The sequence below is a fragment of the Anabas testudineus genome, chromosome 2 (genome assembly GCF_900324465.2).
Source record: "Anabas testudineus chromosome 2, fAnaTes1.2, whole genome shotgun sequence".
Lineage (NCBI taxonomy): Eukaryota > Metazoa > Chordata > Actinopteri > Anabantiformes > Anabantidae > Anabas > Anabas testudineus.
The window spans coordinates 27,292,995-27,311,210 of record NC_046611.1 but is presented as its reverse complement, the minus strand read 5'-3'; the positions used below and the strand labels follow the sequence as shown (position 1 = coordinate 27,311,210).

The following is an 18,216-nucleotide window of genomic DNA, read 5'->3' as shown; positions in this document are numbered from 1 at the left end:
TTAGGCATCATTCTTTGGCAGAGTGCAATGGGCAAGATGGATTGTAAACCTGGATCACGGTGTTCAAGTAGGAAGATGCTGTTGAGTTGACCACTGAGTTGAGCTGTAGGCGAGTGTCAGAGCTTTGAACCTGTTATGGGTTATTGGAAGCGGAGAGAGAGGAGTCCATATCGGTTGTTACTGCTGCATTTTGGATCATCTGGAGAGGTTTGCTTGTGGATGTTCGTGTCCCTGTTTGCAGGATGTTGCAGTAATCAGAATACTTTAAATTTCAGTAAAAAGCCAAATAGGCAAACGTGATACTGCGCCAGAACTTCTCTTATAATGTATTTACAGTGCAGTAAGAAGTTGTAATTTTACCTGTATAGAACAGAGGAAAGAAAACTGCACACGAACCAGTCAGTCAGCAAAAAGCTGATTGTTCAGTTTAGAGCTGAAAGGGACTTGATTTAGGGGACATCTGAGATCATCTGCTTGCTTCCATCTGCTTGCACTAAGTAAAAGCAGCTTCAGCCACTATGCATGCTTCTCACTCAGTGCGTGAATGGGTTGCTCTAAAACGTGTCTGGACCTTAAATTGTTGCTATTTGTTGAATATGATAACCTGTATTAGTCATGGCCTTGTTACTGTTGCTGAAAGTCAGACTTGGGTTAATTAAGATGTGGAACTTGGAACTTTCATTTTTCTGACTCATAATTCAATTTAATTAAACTGAGAATTGAATCAGTCTGAGAATCCGTCTGTAGGGAAGTCGTCCATGAACCCGTCGGGTCGCGGTTCCTTCTGGCCACATGCCCATGGCAACTTAAATGCAGCAATCTGTTTACAAAAAGTAGTTAAGGATCAATTATTACTATTATCCAACTTCTTCCTATAAACACTGTTAAATAAATCTACAGGACTGTAGACACGTAATGAAAGGTCTGAGTACAAACCCCATTTGTACACAGGTTGCAACTCTAAAACGCAATAAATAAAGTTACAAGTGAATTAACAAACACAGTTACATTATAGAAATTGTTCCAACCTTTCTGAAAATGAGCATTTTAAATCTAACTGTTGTCTGTGTAGCTCTGATATGAAGCATTGTCATAGTCATATTGTCATGTCATCTAGAGGGAGCATGTACCGGTTCAGTAACAGTGGCCCAACAATAAAACCCTAAGGCGCTCCTCATGTCATTGTGATCCACTCAGATTTATCACCAGTACAATATGGCGCTGCAGGTGGCTGCCTCGGTTCATAGCTCTCTTCTGCTTTCACTGTTTCTGTTTATTTGTCCTTCATAACTCCACTGTGATTACTTTCACCAGAGAAAAACTGCTGATCATGCCTCAGTCCACTCCATGCGGCTTTATCTGAATCTGTGTTTAGACACAAGCCATTTAACATTTTTATCAGTGCACTCTCGCTATAGAGACTTTACAAATGCAGTTTTCAGCGATTTTTGTAAAAAGGTGTATGGTAGAAAGGGATATTTTTGAAAAAGCTTGGTGAGAACAGAAAGTGAATGAACTGAGATTCATTCTCCGGAGTTTAAACATGACAGCAGTTCCCAGTTCCTTCCCTTCCAGTATGATTTGTTTGTTTGTGTGTTTGTGTTGACTGAAAACGTGATGGAACAAAATATGAAAGTTCACAATAGGAAGTCAGGGACTAATGGTTTGAGGGATTATTGTTATTGACTGGAACAGTGGAGAAGGTTTCCTATAGGGAAATTGTTACTATTCCAGTTGATGATGATGAGGAAAGGGCTTTTCTTGCCTCATAAATGTGAATTCTTTAAGCACTGAAGATTTTCTCCATTTACACTCATACAATGCTTTTCTGCCTTCTCCTCGTCAGACATGTGACAGCTGTCTGAATAAGGATGAAGCCTGTTTGTGTGTGTTAAATATGTGGTTCCCATGTGCACGAGTGTGTCACAGCTGACCAGCAAACGTAGTACTGGCACCTTTCTGCCAAGAAGCGGTACCATGTGACTGTGTGAATGTACAGTACGTGTGCCCTTGTGATAGAATGTATCTCGGTGTGTACAAACAAATAGATTTATCTGCCAACTCACTTATGCCGGCACACAGTCACACACATCAACCACATATCTCCACATATGCCTAGAGTGTCTTTGTGTGTATTCTGTATGTGTGTTTGTTCTCCACCACACATTGTGTGATAAATGATGCACTGGTTGGGCAGTTGGCTTTATGCCTGGATCAACAAACTAATTGATTTTTCTTTTGTTTCAGGTAGATTGCAGTGTGGGATTTCAGATTAAAGGAGTGGGTGGATTTCTCCAAAGTAATAAAAATAAGAAGTATTTCCCATCCATTGCCAGCCCTGAAGTACCTTCACACTCAATTTTTCATGTGCCAGTGCAGAAAGGTGTAGCTGAGATCAGCAACATTATGTAGATTAAAAAATTATTTGGCTAATAGTGTACTAACCTTGCATAATGCAATAATGTGTATTTGGAAGCTTTAAAATTCTTTATAATATGTGGAAAACTGTGCAAAATTACAACACAAACAATGCAAGACAGAAAGGCACAGGACCTTAAACTGAAATGCTGGGTCAGCAGCAGAGCCACACCCCCCCCACAAAGAAATGATGCAAACTAAAGTAATTTCTTAATGTGTGTTTCTTCCTGTGTGTGCGTGTGTGAGTGCAGGTGTACTCTGGAACCTGTCATCATGCGATGCTCTGAAGATGCCAATCATCCAGGACGCCCTGGCTGTTCTGACCAATAGTGTCATCATACCACAGTCAAACTGGGACTCCTCCCCCACTCACCATGATGACCGCAAGCTCCACCTTCACACCTCCCAGGTGCTGCGCAACGCTACAGGCTGCCTCAGGTAAACGCTCGAGGATACTTGAGAGCACACACACAGATAGTACGTATGTCACTCCTATAGTAGTTCATCCTGTCTCCACAGCTGAGGAGATAAATGCATATACTCAGAAACTTTGAACAAAAGTCAGTGCAGTCATTTCTTTCTGTCTTTCACTCATTCCCCCTACTTATGGCGGTAACTATAGCAACAACTCCTCCACTTGTACAAGTCTTTTGTGTGTCAAGACTTTTCTTTTGGTGCATTGTGTTGTCCTTAGTTGTTGCTAAGGAAATAATGAAGGACATCCTGCAGCTTTGTAGATCTCTGTATTTGAAGTCAGAGGAGTTTAGACATCACTGATGACCTGTTTTGTGCAACTAAATTGGCTTCATGTTATAAAAATGTCACAGTTCCTGAAAAAGTAAAAATGTTCCTTTAAACACACACACACAAGATATGCAGCGACTCCAGAAAGTATCCAGACCCTCTTGTTTTGCACACACATTGTTGTCTAGATTTTATTCAAGAAGAATCAAATTGCCAATTATGTCTTTGGAAGGTTTATAAGCCCCTTTGGCAGGAATTACAGCTCTGAGTCTCCTTGGGTAAGTCTCTATAAGCATTGCACACCTGGATTTGTGCAGTTGATCCCACTGTTCAAGGCAGTTCGTCTCAAGCTCTGTGGGATTGGATGAGAAGTGTTACTAAACTGAGATATTCAGGTAGTTCTGTGGGGTTTAAGTCTGAGCTTTGACTGGACCACTCATGGACAGTCAAAGCCTTGTCCTGAAGCCACTACAGTGTTAGATTAATAATTCACTGCAGTCTCAGGTCTCTAGCACTCAGTGACTTCTCTGTGATTTGCAGCATTCCCTCATTTTCCTCTCTCTTTTCACTGGCGTGCTGTCATCACCATGCTTCACTGTAGTGAACCGTAGCATGTAATGAGCAGTGCCCAGTGTTCACCAATATAGTGCTCACACTTACTGGCCTAAATCTTTTCATTTATATCTCTTCAGACCAGAGACTGGGTTGTATGTTGTTGTTCAAGCTCCAAGCAAGTTGTCATATGGTTTTTCTGGCAGGTTATCCCATCTCAGTAGAAGACCTCTGACGCTCTGTTAGTGTAGCCATTGGATTTCTGCACGTTCACCTTCCTGACCAGGGCCCTTCTTGCCAGTTACTCTGTTTTGCAGGACGGCCAACTTTAGGAAGAGCCGTGTGGCTCCAGCCTTCTTCATTTGTACAACTATTAAGGCCACTGTTCCTGTGGGAACACACTGAGCTTAAGAAATGTTCTCATATCCTTGACCTGACAATTTTTGGGGCAGTCTGAAGAGAGCTCCTTGGACTTCATGGCTTGGTTTTTATCCTAAGTTAGTGTATACGCAGATCTACATCATTTTATCTCCAGTCATTTCAGTTTGCAGTGGACATCTCAAGAAAAAGAAAACTGAAATCTTTGTTTTTTTATTTACTGAGTTATTGGGTGTGTGATATTGTGTGAAAAAGTTATTTTATAATTCAGACTTTCTAAAGGCATTCTACATACACAAAGTTAGATGCAAAACTTTGCATGTTTTTAATGTTAACAAACGAATAGTAAATATAATTGTAATTGAATCTGTACTTCTCTTATTGATCCAGAAATTTGTTCAAGGCCTAACGTAGCATGAAAAAACGCGAATGCAACTGCATTTAGTCATAAGTTCAAAAAGTTATGTTTAAATTAAGCAAACTAATGAATCAGTGTGCTAAGATGACATGTAACTGATGAAAAAGTCAATGCAGAAGACGAGGTGTGACAGGGATTATTAGCTGACTCAAACCACTGCTAAAACAGTTTGAAGTCTAAAGTGTTTTAAAAGATTTATCTGCAGCATTTTCAGACAGTCCCTTGTGAATTCAAAAACGTGCATTACAAAATATCTACAACAAAAATAATATTGGCATCAATTTCCAAGTTCCCCATGTATAGGACAAGACACGCTGTGTAGGTTGACTTTGGTGTTGCTTGAGGATTAGTGATGATGCTCCTTTTGTACCAAGTAAAATCACCTTTTACAAACACACAGCTTTAGAGAAGTTCTAGCTGTGTGTTCAGTATTTTTCTTGTATGTTATTAACTTTGAAAGGGAGCTTTGGTCCTTGATCTCATAAACAACATTTGTTCATCTATGTACACACACTTTAACCAACTCCACTGAGGGCTGAGACGGTATAGGGGGAAAACACAGAAAAACCTCCCTGTCCACTTGGCTGTCTCTCTTTGAGCTGTGTACTCAATCAACCACCAGCAGCCTCTGGATTAAACCTCACCCCACTCTCTTTGCAGCGCTCCCCTCAATCTGTTTTGAAAGATTATCTCCAGCTATTCAGTGTCTCTCAAAAGCATATCAAAGCTGTTCTGTCGATGTAACAAACAGGTTTTACATATTCACATAATTTTGGGTGTAAGGTGCTACACTGTGTGCATGTGTGTGTATCCAATTAGCATACCAAAGCAAAGGCTCCAGTTGCTATGGTCATTGTTCAATTTGTGATCACTTTAAATATGAGTACTATTTTGCATAATTGTTGATTTTCCCAATATCCAAAACATGTAATTACAAATATTGTCGTTCTAGTCTTCACTCAAACTTCTCTGCTGGATGAATGTTTTTTTTACCAGTCAGGAGGAAGGCACTGATCCAATGCAGTTTGTTAGCACATATGTGGCATCGGTTTGCCTGAAGTGATATTTACTTCAACATACCTTTAAAAAAATTCTTTTAAATAATAGATTTTACATTCTTGAAGTATCTTACCTACTCTATGTGCAGTAAACCATATTTGGGTTCTGTTCTCGACTACTGCTGGCAGTGCTGGATGTATACCTTGGACACAATTAAAGCCAGTATCACAATAAATAGGCATAAAAATTCAGTGTAGTTTTTTTGTTGCAAACCTCTCTGGGTTTTGTTGTCAGCACTCTTAATGGAACTGCCAAAGGGGCCTGGGACACAGGACAAGATGATTATATACACTAAATCAATATCACAAACACCAGTACGATTCTCTATATAATTCAGGCCACTAATAGCTTTGCATTTGCAGTAAATTTTCCATTGGGGAATCTTAAAGTGCTGTTTTGTTGTTGTTGGTTTCCTTTATATTTTTTGTTTTTATTTGTCCTGAGATGAGTCAGAGGTAAAGCAGCGCTGACGTAACTCTAGCATTGCTTAGGTGATTTTGCTATATTACTTTTGCATTTGGATTGCAATGCATTACTAATCACTACAAATTTATTATATACTCCTGTGTGCTAAGAGATTGAGTATGGTGCAAACTCAGTCTCAGTATGGTGCAAAAAAAAAACGAGTGTGCATAGCTTGTAACTAGCGAGTTAAGAGGTAGCAGCTTGTGCATCACAGATAGTGAGTTTTGTATTTTAATTGGGCTCTGTATCTTGGGAGCTGCAGGTTTTTAAAATCTAAGCTAAACACATCTTTTTAAGGTCAAATGAGCTGAAATGATCCCAATTACATATCTTGTATATCTAATGTTTGATCATACCTACTGTGCAGCAGTGTGGTAATGACCGAATGTTAATCATATCTAAATCATGACACTGGCAAAGAGGAACTCATCAACTCTATATGTATTGTGGTTGTGACAGAAGTCCCAGTTATCTAAAAACCCTCCAACTGGAGAACGTGGAATATCTATACATTATTTTTCTTTGTCTATCTTTGAAATATGTGATAAGATTGTGCATCATCTTTCTTTCCTTTATCTGTGTTGTTTAACACTACATTAACAGTTTGTGTCAGTGACCTATGACTGTTACATCAAGTTTACTATTTCCTAACTCACTAACGTGTTTATAGGGTTTCAGTCTGTGTGTGTGTGTGTGTGTGTGTGTGTACCTCATAAGATGCAGGAGAAGACAAATTATGCTGTCAGTACACTGCTTCACACTGAAGTTACAGATCAAATAGCAAAATCTGGTGAAGGCGAAGGCGGACAGGAGAGCAAAAGGAGAAGAAGGCGAAAAGTTGGAATGAAAAAAGAGGATGTGGAAGTGGCAAACCCTGCTTTGGAGAGACTACCTGGATGATGAGAGTTGAGACAGAGAGAGTAATGAAGGTGTCCCTGCTGCTCTCCAGGGTTGTTTGCTATCTCACTATCTGTTCTGTGGGGTTAAAATGACACAGAGCCGCAATGTTCGGGTCCTAGTTCAATTTCAGACCTCTCACCTCTCTCATTATCCCTGTGTGTGTTTTTGTGTCTGTGTGAAAGTGTCTATAAGCTTTTGTGCATGTCATTGTGTCGGTTTGCATGTGGGCTTGTGTGCTGTATGTAAGCTTTTAAATGGGCTTATATCTACCATTTTTACATGTACGTGAAGATGGTATGCACCTCCAAACTCTATCACATTGATATCTGGAAGCAGAGGCATGCGTCCGGGCACAACTGGAAGCAAGTCTATCTTGTTGTGTTTCATATACTTATGAATAGGAAGCAGATTTCGTATGATTGTGGCTTAAATGTTCTATATGTGTGAGTCTTGGTGTACAGTAGGTGTGCGTGCTGTGATTGTACACGTGTCTGTGCACATGTAAGCAAATTGAAAATTAGAGCAAATGTTTGAGTCACAGCCAGAAATCATAGCCAACATGGGACGCATATGAAAATGGAAATGACCTGGTGCCAGATATCAGGTGCTTCCTTTATAGGTGTGAGCTAGTGTATATGTGCATTTTCATGTATATATGTGTGTGTGTATGTATTAAATGTGGGCCAGGTAGCTAGTCCTGCTGTTGGACTCGTATGTTTATGTCTAATCAGGTGTTTTGGCTTTAAGGGTCCCACTTCATTCACACAAACTGTATGCACACATACATATACAGTGTTATCAGTCAGACACAAAGTCTCCTGCGGAGAGGTTTCCATATCCTCCATTCAGGGACTGTTTACTTCCCTGCAGGTTGTTGGTTTACAGCCAGAGAGAGGAAGCTACCTGCTGCCTCCACACTCTTTGTGTTCCTGCACTTATCAGGATCACACACACTCACTTTCAATTTGCTTCCTTTCAGAGTCCCGCGGATGTGGACAAGCAGTACAATGAGTTATTAGACGAATGAAGAAAGTAGTGCATAGACACAAAGGGGTTTGGTTCATATTTATTTCATAGATAACCAATTCGTATCTAGACGCGTGTGTGTCATCTGGTGATGACCCTCTGCTGACTGCGCCCCCTCTCTCTCTCACACACCTCATCAGACACTTGTGCAGAGCCACCACACACCAGCTGTTTGGCGGCTTTGACCACTCACTTGTCACTTGTTTCTTTAGCAACATTAGGTAGCCATATGTCTAAGACTCACTCATGTTCACATCTTTCTTTTACGTGTTGCATAAATCCACAAGACTAACTGACTAAGTTGATTCACACATACGTAACTATCAACTAACTTGCACTGTTGCACCATGGATAGAAAAATCAATGTCATAAGCAATATGTATAACTTAGTGTGAAGGCAGATACCAGGAGGCTTGGCAGAAATCTATTTCTCATTTGTATGTGGATTCAACTTTGTCAGAAAATACAGTATCAATAAGTTAATACCCACACTGTATATTCTTATTGAGCAAATTTGTAGAATTAGCCAAAGTTTGTAATTAATGTACTTAACAACAATAGTAACTTATTCATAGGTAATAATAACGTACAACAATAGTTTGTCCTGACTTGAAGTTGTACAGCTCAATAACGTGAGTTGATTAAAAATTGTTTGAATTTTAATTTCTCCAAAAATGTGAATTTTTCAAATGGCTAAGAAACATTCAATGAGTTCCTGAATTAAAAGAACCACCCTGTCCAATAAATAAACATATAATATGAAAGAACTATTAGGTTTGTACATCATCTAATGAAGGTGACAAAGTTCAAACATCTACCTAACTTATAAATAAACTAGCCAATCTAAATCAACCAAACTAAGACAGTAGTTGACCTAACATTAAATATTTAATTCAGATAAAATTATTTTTGTTAGAAGAATAAACTGCAGTTTTTGACTTGACATAAAATTTGAATGTAGCCCTTTGACTCATTAAGTTAAAACAAGTTACATTTTACAGTGTATTGTGTGAATCATAAGATCCTAAAGATGTTTTTGATGTTTTTATTGCATATTTTAGTGCCATTACTAATAAAACCAGTAATTTCAGTGAAACACTCCTTTGAATGTAATTATGTTAAGTAGAAACCTTATAGACTACACACAGAGATGGAAGTAACACATTGCATTTACTCTCTCTTTTAATTAAGTACAGTATATTTATTTTCAAGTATTTTACTTTGCTACCATTTAACAGTCACCATTGCAGAGTTTAAAAGAACATGAACTATATCATCTCCTTGCAAAACAGTTGCTCATCTCATTTCCCTGAGTTTCTAAATGTTAACACTCAAACTAGCACCAGCCATGAGTGGAGCTGTTACAGCCAGCCTGAGAGGGTGGGTGGGACAACAGACAACAAACTTAGTGGGTGTAGGAGCCCAAAACAGATGGCCAGGTATGGATTTCCACACTGCTTGATATCAGCCGATGCACCACAAAGTAACTTGGTCAGATTGAATCCTGATTGTATCCTGCACTATCAACAAGCATGCAAATAGGTGTTCACCTCTAGGTTTGTGCCTCTGACAAACCAACTTCAAAAAAGTATATATGTAACATGAGATTACAAAAAGCGTTTTGTGTCTCAGCTTTTCAGCTTTTATGTCCGATACATGCACTGATTTCATCCTTTTGCAGTTTGTTCATTCCCTTATTTATTATTTTCATGTGTTCCAAAATATTCCAAAGACATATTTGTGTCTTCCTGTACTTTTAATGATGCTGGCCCAGCAACACTCCAATAAATATTTTAATTTGTATTTAATTTGTTTCCCGGAAAGCGGGCCTATGCCACAGCACTGCCACACTTCTCTCCATGTTTCCTTACAAAATTTCCCATGAGGATAAGCCAAATTCTGTTTATTGCGCTCCAGGAAGATGGAAATTACTGAATATTACCATTTAATGGCAAACATTCCCATTACTGGACTAGTACACAATGTATTTTTCACACCATTCCGAGGTAACGTCGGAAAACGGCTTGCTCTTTAGCTCCAATGGCACTTTCCTGTTGCTTAACTGCAGTTAAAATAACAATTGAGTCCCATTCAGAGTGAAGAATGCTTAATCAAGTTCTGTGTCGTTTTGGTAATTATTTAACGGTGCAGGCTAATGAGTTGAGAGTGAATTAATGAGGAGCGACATCAGATAGGTGACAGCATAAGGTTGTAATGGACTCGTTAAAAAGTTGAGATTACTGGGGTAAATTTAAAGATATTCACAGACACCATCATTCAGACACATGTGCAAATGAAAACCTGCAAGTAGCTGACCCTATGTCAGCAAAGTGTTTCAGGTTTCATGCACAAACACACACTGCTGAAGAAATGTCACCTTACATACTTACTCTTTAACTTTGTAAATGTGCAATTTGCAATTGGTCTCTTAGTGAGTGATAACCACATGCACAGATTATGTTACCAGGGTGGATGAATCCCTGCTGTATGTGGAATACAGTAGGGATTCAACTGACTGACTCAAACAAACAAGCGGGCATTATCTAAATATTCTGTGATGCAAAACGGCAAGATGTGAAAATGCCCAAGGACACATAAAACCCAGAAAAAAAAAAGAAGCTAGCTGGCTTTTTTTTTTTTTTTTTTTTTGGTGCATAAGAAATCCTGGCCTTGCAGTGTTTGTCTTTAACTAGCACAGAAGGAAAGGCGTGTTGCAGAAAGGCACAATATTTCATGCTTCATTACAGAACCACTAGACTAACAAGCACTTGTGCAGAGACAGCACGCAGACCCTCCCATACAGACACAAGCATGTTCACGTTTGTTGTCACACAAACGCACATACACAGGCCATGTTTGTCTTCTGTCCACGGGGCAGCTGTGCACAGGCCTTTACAGAGCAGCGTGTCAAGAAAGACACAAGCTATTAAACAGTGCATAACAGATAATAGGAACAACCCACAGGAATTTGAGTGGCATATCAGTAAGTCATGTAATAATCACTATTATATACAGTATATTCACACAGGCTATAGAAACACGGCATACTTGAATTTACTGTGAGCACGTAGACATCTTTATGACTTACTGGAATTTGACATTTTCTATTCCATATATAGATTTCACATTATTATCTTGGATTATACTTTCTATTTTACAAACATCAATGGATCCCATTTAATAGATGTGGATCAAAACAGTCAAGAAAATGAACACCTGAACAGATTAATGCACCACTAACAGGGTTATTATTGGCCTGTCTTTTATCAATTTCAATCTTAAAAAAGTGCATGGCTTCTCTGGAAATGTCAAGTTTATCCAACTAATGTGTTTTTTTAAGATGTAAATTATACTGTGGGTCTAAAAGCAATGCTATCAAAATTACAACGCTATCCTTCGTTCACTAAGCGATGGCCTTTTCTGGTGCTCACTCTGCCTTGACTGTATACTGTACATCTATGTGGGCAAATATTCCCATTTTGCACATTTATTTTGCACAGCCAGGTTCCCCTTGCCTCCATCCATGACAAGGCATCAGATAAAAAGTTGATCGTAATCTCCGCAGAAGTCAGCATATTCAAGGCTAAGCATTAAAGCAATAAATAATCCACCCCCTGTCTTTCTCGCCAACCCACAGGTTTTCCATCATGCGCTTGTTTGCCTATTAGCATTCAATGCGGATAAAAATGACTTGACCTTCTCTTGGAAGCAGGGAGCCATGAATGTAAAGTTTTAATTGAGTTCTTGTGTCTTCCCCTCTCTGTCTTTTTTCTGCCTTTCTCATCAGTACAATAGATGATTGACCTAATCTCACCGACTGGTGAAAGAGCTGTGATCTCTTTATTATAGCAATGTGATGGATGGATGAACTTACTCATTTGTACCATCACATTGTCTCCCCGCTCGCACACCTCTGACACCTTTGACTTATTGCAGACTACCCCGGCACAATAAACATCTTTGTGGAAATCACATTAAAGCAGTTACATGTAAAACTAGTGGGCATTGAGTGTAGCAAGCTAATGGGTTTACATTATCTAAACACAAAGTCAGATTTGGTCCCTCAGGGATTCAGTGTCAATCAATAGCAGCGCCGAGATAAATACTGAGACAGCCAAGTACCAGTAATCACACTCAGCTGCTCATGGCAATACTTTACAACAGTTGCAGCCCTTCAATATGGCCACCTAAGGATGTAGTAAATAACCTTCAAACATCCTAACACTCCTACTATACATTTATCATTAGCCTAATAATGACAACATAGTGTAACGGAACAATTTTAGAGGAGATCACTGTCTCCCTCTTTCTGCTAATGGTGACTGTGCTGTGGAAAATACTGAGGAGTTGTGACAATGAGTTCTACAGTGTGACTGTGTGCATGCATTATTTTTTTCTGTTATTTTTACACAGCTGCACATATGTACGTATGACACCGTGCCTGTTATTTTTTCTAACACAGATTTCCCTGAATCCCGTCTCCTCACTCTTGACTCACTTAGAAACATTCCTGTCTTTTATATTTCATTAAATGCTGCTTTTTGCTCTTTCTGTGCAGCAGGTTGAATGGGGGGGGATTATAAAGCTGTTTTTGGAAAACTAACTTGCAGAACTTCCAAGAAGGAAAACTGTGTGTAAAGTTGACTATGCTCTGAGTACAAACTTGCCTGTTGTCTGTCTGTCTCAGGGTATAGCGCCATAAAAAACTAAAGTATATTGTAGAATGTATGTCAAAAGTATATACAGTGTATACTGTATACAAGGTTTCAGTAAACATGATGTCTTCCTTTAGTAAAACTGCATTTGGTGTGACTATGAAGTAATTCATTATGTGCATTCATATTTTTATGTATGCACATAGCGAGTGAAACTGCTAGTTGCCTTTTGTCATGGGCAGAGCTGCAACACGATTGTAGAAGGTAAATGTAATATTCTGTCTAGCTCATGCTGCACACATCAGTTTCATATTGATTTTATTGAGTTAATGTCTGTTACTGCGTGTACATGCGTCTTTATCACGGGCAACATTATGGTGAAGCCCAAACAAATCTGACCTAAACTTTTATTCATTATTTCTGTGCATCAAATTGGCAACACTGCTATTTATAAATGCAACAATATTGTCATATTATCAAAGCACTGTTGGCGTGAGTGAAGTTCACTCACTAACTGTTTGACTAAAGGGTTTTTTTTTTCCCCTTTTCTTTTTTCCTGGACTGAAGTCAAGTGCTTTAAATTGAAGCGAGCCTTCAGGGCATGGATTGAGACGTATCCAGAATTTTAATGCTCCCTTTTCAATTGTTTAGTTGAGGGAGAGCTGCCAGGTTCCCCAGGAGCTGTTTCTCACTCTCTCTCTCTCTGTCTCCGGTTCTTTCTCTCTGCACATCCCGCTACCAGCTCTCTTTTTTCTTTCATCTGTCTTCTCATCTTATCTTCTCTGCTCACCAACTCTATTTAATTCTCCATTTGCTTTGTGTTATTTAGCAAACACGCAGACACATGGTTAACACATACACAAACACACACACACACTCCAACCAGTAGTGTTTGTTTGTGTGTGTTGCAGGAATGTAAGCTCTGCAGGTGAGGAGGCGAGACGAAGGATGAGGGAGTGCGACGGCCTGACAGATGCTCTCCTCTACGTTATCCAGACATCTCTGGGCAGCAGTGAGATCGACAGCAAGGTGTGTATGTGTAAAACTTTTTTTTTTTTTTTTTGCTTTTAGTCAGTGTTTGTGTAGTAATGGATGTAGTTAGTGGCTGTGCCTGTATAACCTCCTTAAAAATCCACTGGTAAAACTTACTTACACTGTCTACACGTGCATTTGCAAACAAAATTAGGAGGCCATGCTGATAGTGAGCACGTTTATTCACTTTAATCAAAGTAGCTAAATCCTGTAGTGCACAGGCAGCTACAAGGAAGAAAAAAACTTTTGTTGTCAAGGAGCATTGAGTTCATTAACATGTTTTGTTTAAGGCAATTTAAAGCTTTCCAATTCAAAAGTGTTGCAGTGCTTCCTGCTGCCAGTAATGAACGTTGAGTGGGTTTATGTTCGCATTGCGTTTTTCTGTGTGAGGTCTAGAGTGTATATGTGTGTTCATGACACAGTATTTGTGGACCAGTCAATACAACATAAACAGTTTTGTGGATGGCTGAGCTCTCAAGGTCTCCCTGTCTCCCAGCCTTTGTAAATGGCCACCCTTAATCACTGTTTAACCACCCGGCCCTCTCCAAAAGTCTGACTGCAGTCACCAGAGGAGTGCTGCTGTCGCCACAGTAACAAAGACTCATTGGCAAGTGGTCGCTGTAGTGATGCGCATTAGCTGTGCGCTCATTTTCTACTCCGTATGCCTTCTTTTCCTGCTCATCTGCTTTGCCCTTACTGACCCCTCTTCACACTGTCTCCTCATCTGAATCAAGATGTCCATCATTAAAAGTACCATAAAACAGATCTGGAGCAGGTAACAATGTATATAGTTGCTCCACTTTACCAATACTTTGTGCAGATCATTAAAAAAATATGAACTTATAAAAACCAGTCTCCCAGAACAAGAAGGAAGAAAGAAACTCCAGCTGAGACTGTTCAAGTAATATTACAACTGATTATCTACAACTTCATGCGCCCCATACACTTGTATAATCAGTTCTGTCTCCATTAGTGCTCTCACTAAATTCCCCCTGCCATCTCACTATTCTTCAAGATTTGCGTTTTGATCATCGAGACAGTCTCGGCTCTCTCCTCTCTGGCCGACAGAAATGCGTAAGATCAGAGGAATACTCACTAAATGTAATGTGACGATTATATTTTATAGCCGATTGTCCCATTAAACACAATCTACAGATCACTGCTATTACGCTGCAAGGAGCCTCACCGAGGTGAGGTTTTAGAGACATTTACATTATGTAATATTACGCAGCTAAGAGCCAATTAACTTAAAAGATACAGTCATTTAAAAAGATGGCACAAGACCTAATAGGCTAAGCACATATATTAAATACACAACCAATGTAATGCAGACGTTTCATAGATTTTATGAGGGTGCTATTTAATAGGATGCATTAATTGTGGTGGCTTCTGCAGTCAGAGGTGCACTGCATGTCCATTAATGTATGTAGAAAAGTATTAGAAACAAGCAGCGCAGTGGGAACTGTAGCACAAGGTCGTACGGCCAACAGAAATGACAGTGGTCTTCGTTTTGTTTGTTTTGCAGATACTTACATTGTTTTCAGGGTGGACTTTTTGTTGTTGTTGTTGTTTTCCTCAGAAATCCCTTCCCACTTCTGGGAACTCTGACCTACCAGTGGAGACAAGAATTACCACGTAATCTATTTTAAAACCAAAATCAATTTTTATTACCTGGGACCTCGCAGCTGGAAAGAATAGGGTACCGAATAAAGGTGCAGTAATAGATGGGAACACAAAATGTCACAGTAAATTGTAAATAAAATGTAACTGCTCCTACATGATTCTATAATAGCATGTGAATAGAATTTCAGACACGGCTGCAGCTCGCTGGGGTGAGACTTTGTTTTGTTTGTTGGATCTCTGGAGGCTGTTCAATTACATTCCTTGGTTGTTTCTGTGTAAACGAACGGTCAGAGAGAGAGAGAGAGAGAAGATTGATGATTTGTCTTTGTTAATTTCCACTCTGATGACTCCCCTTTTCAGTGATACCGAACACACACACACACACACACACACACACACACACACACACACACACACACACACACACACACACACACTCTCTCTCTCTCTCTCACTCACTCGCTTAAGAATAGCCAGCGTGCACTGTAAGATTTAGTTTGTACTCGTTCAGACTCACTCGCACATTTCCTGGCTGCTGGGTTTGCCTCTTGGTGTTTAATGGGCTGTGATACAATATATTAGGCTTGTCATTTTTCCTCATTTGTCTGAGTATTTTCTAATCTCATTTCAAAGTCAAAGTTAACAAAATACAGAAGCACGCTACCTACAAGATTATTATTCTGGTTTTCTTTTCTGTGTTTGCCTTTCCTGTCTCTTTTCTGTCTCTCACTCTCTCCTTCTGTCTGGCTTGTGGGTGGGGGTGGAAGGCCGATAATGTGAAAGCGCGAGAGTGGGTGTTTTTTATTAGCTTTGCTTTGACTTTGAGTTTGTGCTGTGTTTTGAAGTGAGATGTTTCATTAAATGGCATCAAACACAAATCTCCAACCTCTGCTTTCTTGCTTTATTCATTTATCTCTCTTTTTTTTTTTCATCTTCCTCCTACCTGCCTCACTTGATCTCTCATCTTTCCCATCTCATTTTATCTCTAGACCGTAGAGAACTGTGTTTGCATCCTGAGGAACCTCTCGTACCGCCTGGCTGCTGAGACGTCCCACGGCCAGCAGGGGGGTTTGGAGGAGCTGGACGGCCTGCTTTGTGACGCCAATGGCCGCGATGGAGAGAGCTCTGGCTGCTGGGGCAAGAAGAAGAAGAAAAAGAAGGGAGCTGACCAGGTGAGGAAGAGATTTGGAGGGCAAGGACAAAATGGACGTGAGATGGGGGAGGTCTAGAGAGTGAAACTGAAAAAGACATCTAACTTTCAATTCAAACTTTTGAAAACAGCAGCAGCATTCTTCTGAAAGATAATCTCTAATTTGGCATTTCGATGACGGTGGTGGAGAGTTCTGTTGAATACAAAATGCAGGGTAAGTTACCTGAAGCATTTAATGACCATCTTCTTAATCATTCTGTGTATATACACTTGGAAGCAAAAAGTGAAAGAAGGTTTTCTTGATGAAGAATGAATGCAGCGTGACTGTTGGAGGCAGCACTGCATTCAGTGGGGATGTGTGTGCTAAACAGAGGAAAATAGTGATATCACAGCTGAAATTCCTACATCGCAGAGTGTTTTGAAAGGTAGGTAGGTTTTGTAGGTATTTATTTATGAAGTTTTTTTGCCATTGACATTTTTATATAATTGGAATTTTTGCCAAAAACTTTTATTTTCATTTTTTCTACTCTCACTCCTCCCTGCTGTTTACTTTTTGTTGCCTTTTTTTCAGGCTGCTATTGCAGTTGTGCACAACTATAATCATATAGTTAAACTGATTTGTTTGAACAAATATTACCTTTGTGAAGCGCTGGACTGGACTTTCAGGACATTACAAGTAGATTTAGCTTGTCATTTTGGTTCTTCGATCATGCAATGCTTTGGCTGAAGTCTGTCTTTCTTACTTCCCACTGGGGCACATGTATTTACTCGGCGTGCATGATACGCATGGATGCAGACCATTTGCGCACTCATAGAGAGAAAGGGAGTAACATTTGGTAATAACCAAATCTCAGCCAGAAGTTTTATGTAAAAAAAAAGACTATAATCTGATAGACAGTAAGGCATAGCTGGATACAGACACATAGAGGCAAGACAGAACTCAGAGGTATTTACTTTACCACAAATATAGCGAGAGTAAGGGTGGTAGGTAGTGAGAGACAGACAGGTGCAGAAAGTGAAAGTGAGGGTTTGGTTCCAAGAGTCTGGACACAGACCACCACAGACAGGGAAATGATGTGAGAAGAAATCAGAAGATAGGCACAGGCAGTCTGACTGTAATGTAGTCTCCTAAGTCATTCATTAAAGGTCCAGACAGCAAGGCCAGCGGAGCAGCACGGGAGCCTGAACTGGACCTAAATAGTCCTAATGGACTATTGTAACATACACGCTTTTATAATTTACCTAGGTCATAATGTAGCTGGCATCCAGTTATCTTCCAGGAGATAACTAGAGAGGAAGGAGTATCTCCATTTTTTTTATTTTTTTAACTATGCATATTCAAGGTATAAAATTATATACTGTTAGAATATAGGATCACATTTTTTACTGAGAACTGAAAATGATGCATTTGTAATTAGCATGCAGAATGTATCTAACCAACAGAAAGTTATCCACTGTGAAAGAGTCGATGCCAGTTGTTGTACTGCCTCAACACACTTCAAACTATACGAAGGCTTTGATTTTATGATCAGAGATTCTATGTATAGATAAAAACATGCGCACATGCGCACACTGAACCGCACCTCTCTCAAGACATAGACTAGCCTAGTTTACCTTGAGACAAGACAAGGAGGAGGGGAAGCAGTAGAGCGAAACCAAGAAGGTCGACTGGGAAGACGAAAAACTGAGAAGTGGAGAGCGAAGGATGGAAATAGAATATGAAAAGGAGGGAGAGAGAGAGGCAAGCAAGAAGGAAAGAGAATGCTAAACCAAGAGGGAGGTAGAGAGAGAGAGAA

General features: G+C 39.7%; 1 protein-coding gene across 3 annotated transcripts in view; it reads left to right on the top strand.

Moving 5' to 3' along the window:
- Positions 1-18,216, top strand: part of ctnnd2a (catenin (cadherin-associated protein), delta 2a) — a 215,703-nt gene that overhangs the window by 166,439 nt on the left and 31,048 nt on the right. For all 3 annotated transcript variants that reach the window (XM_026363547.1, XM_026363544.1, XM_026363546.1), the window contains exons 16-18: positions 2,670-2,856; positions 13,527-13,644; positions 16,260-16,442. In XM_026363547.1, the coding sequence (XP_026219332.1) occupies positions 2,670-2,856; positions 13,527-13,644; positions 16,260-16,442 (488 nt within the window). The remainder of the gene's footprint in view (positions 1-2,669; positions 2,857-13,526; positions 13,645-16,259; positions 16,443-18,216) is intronic.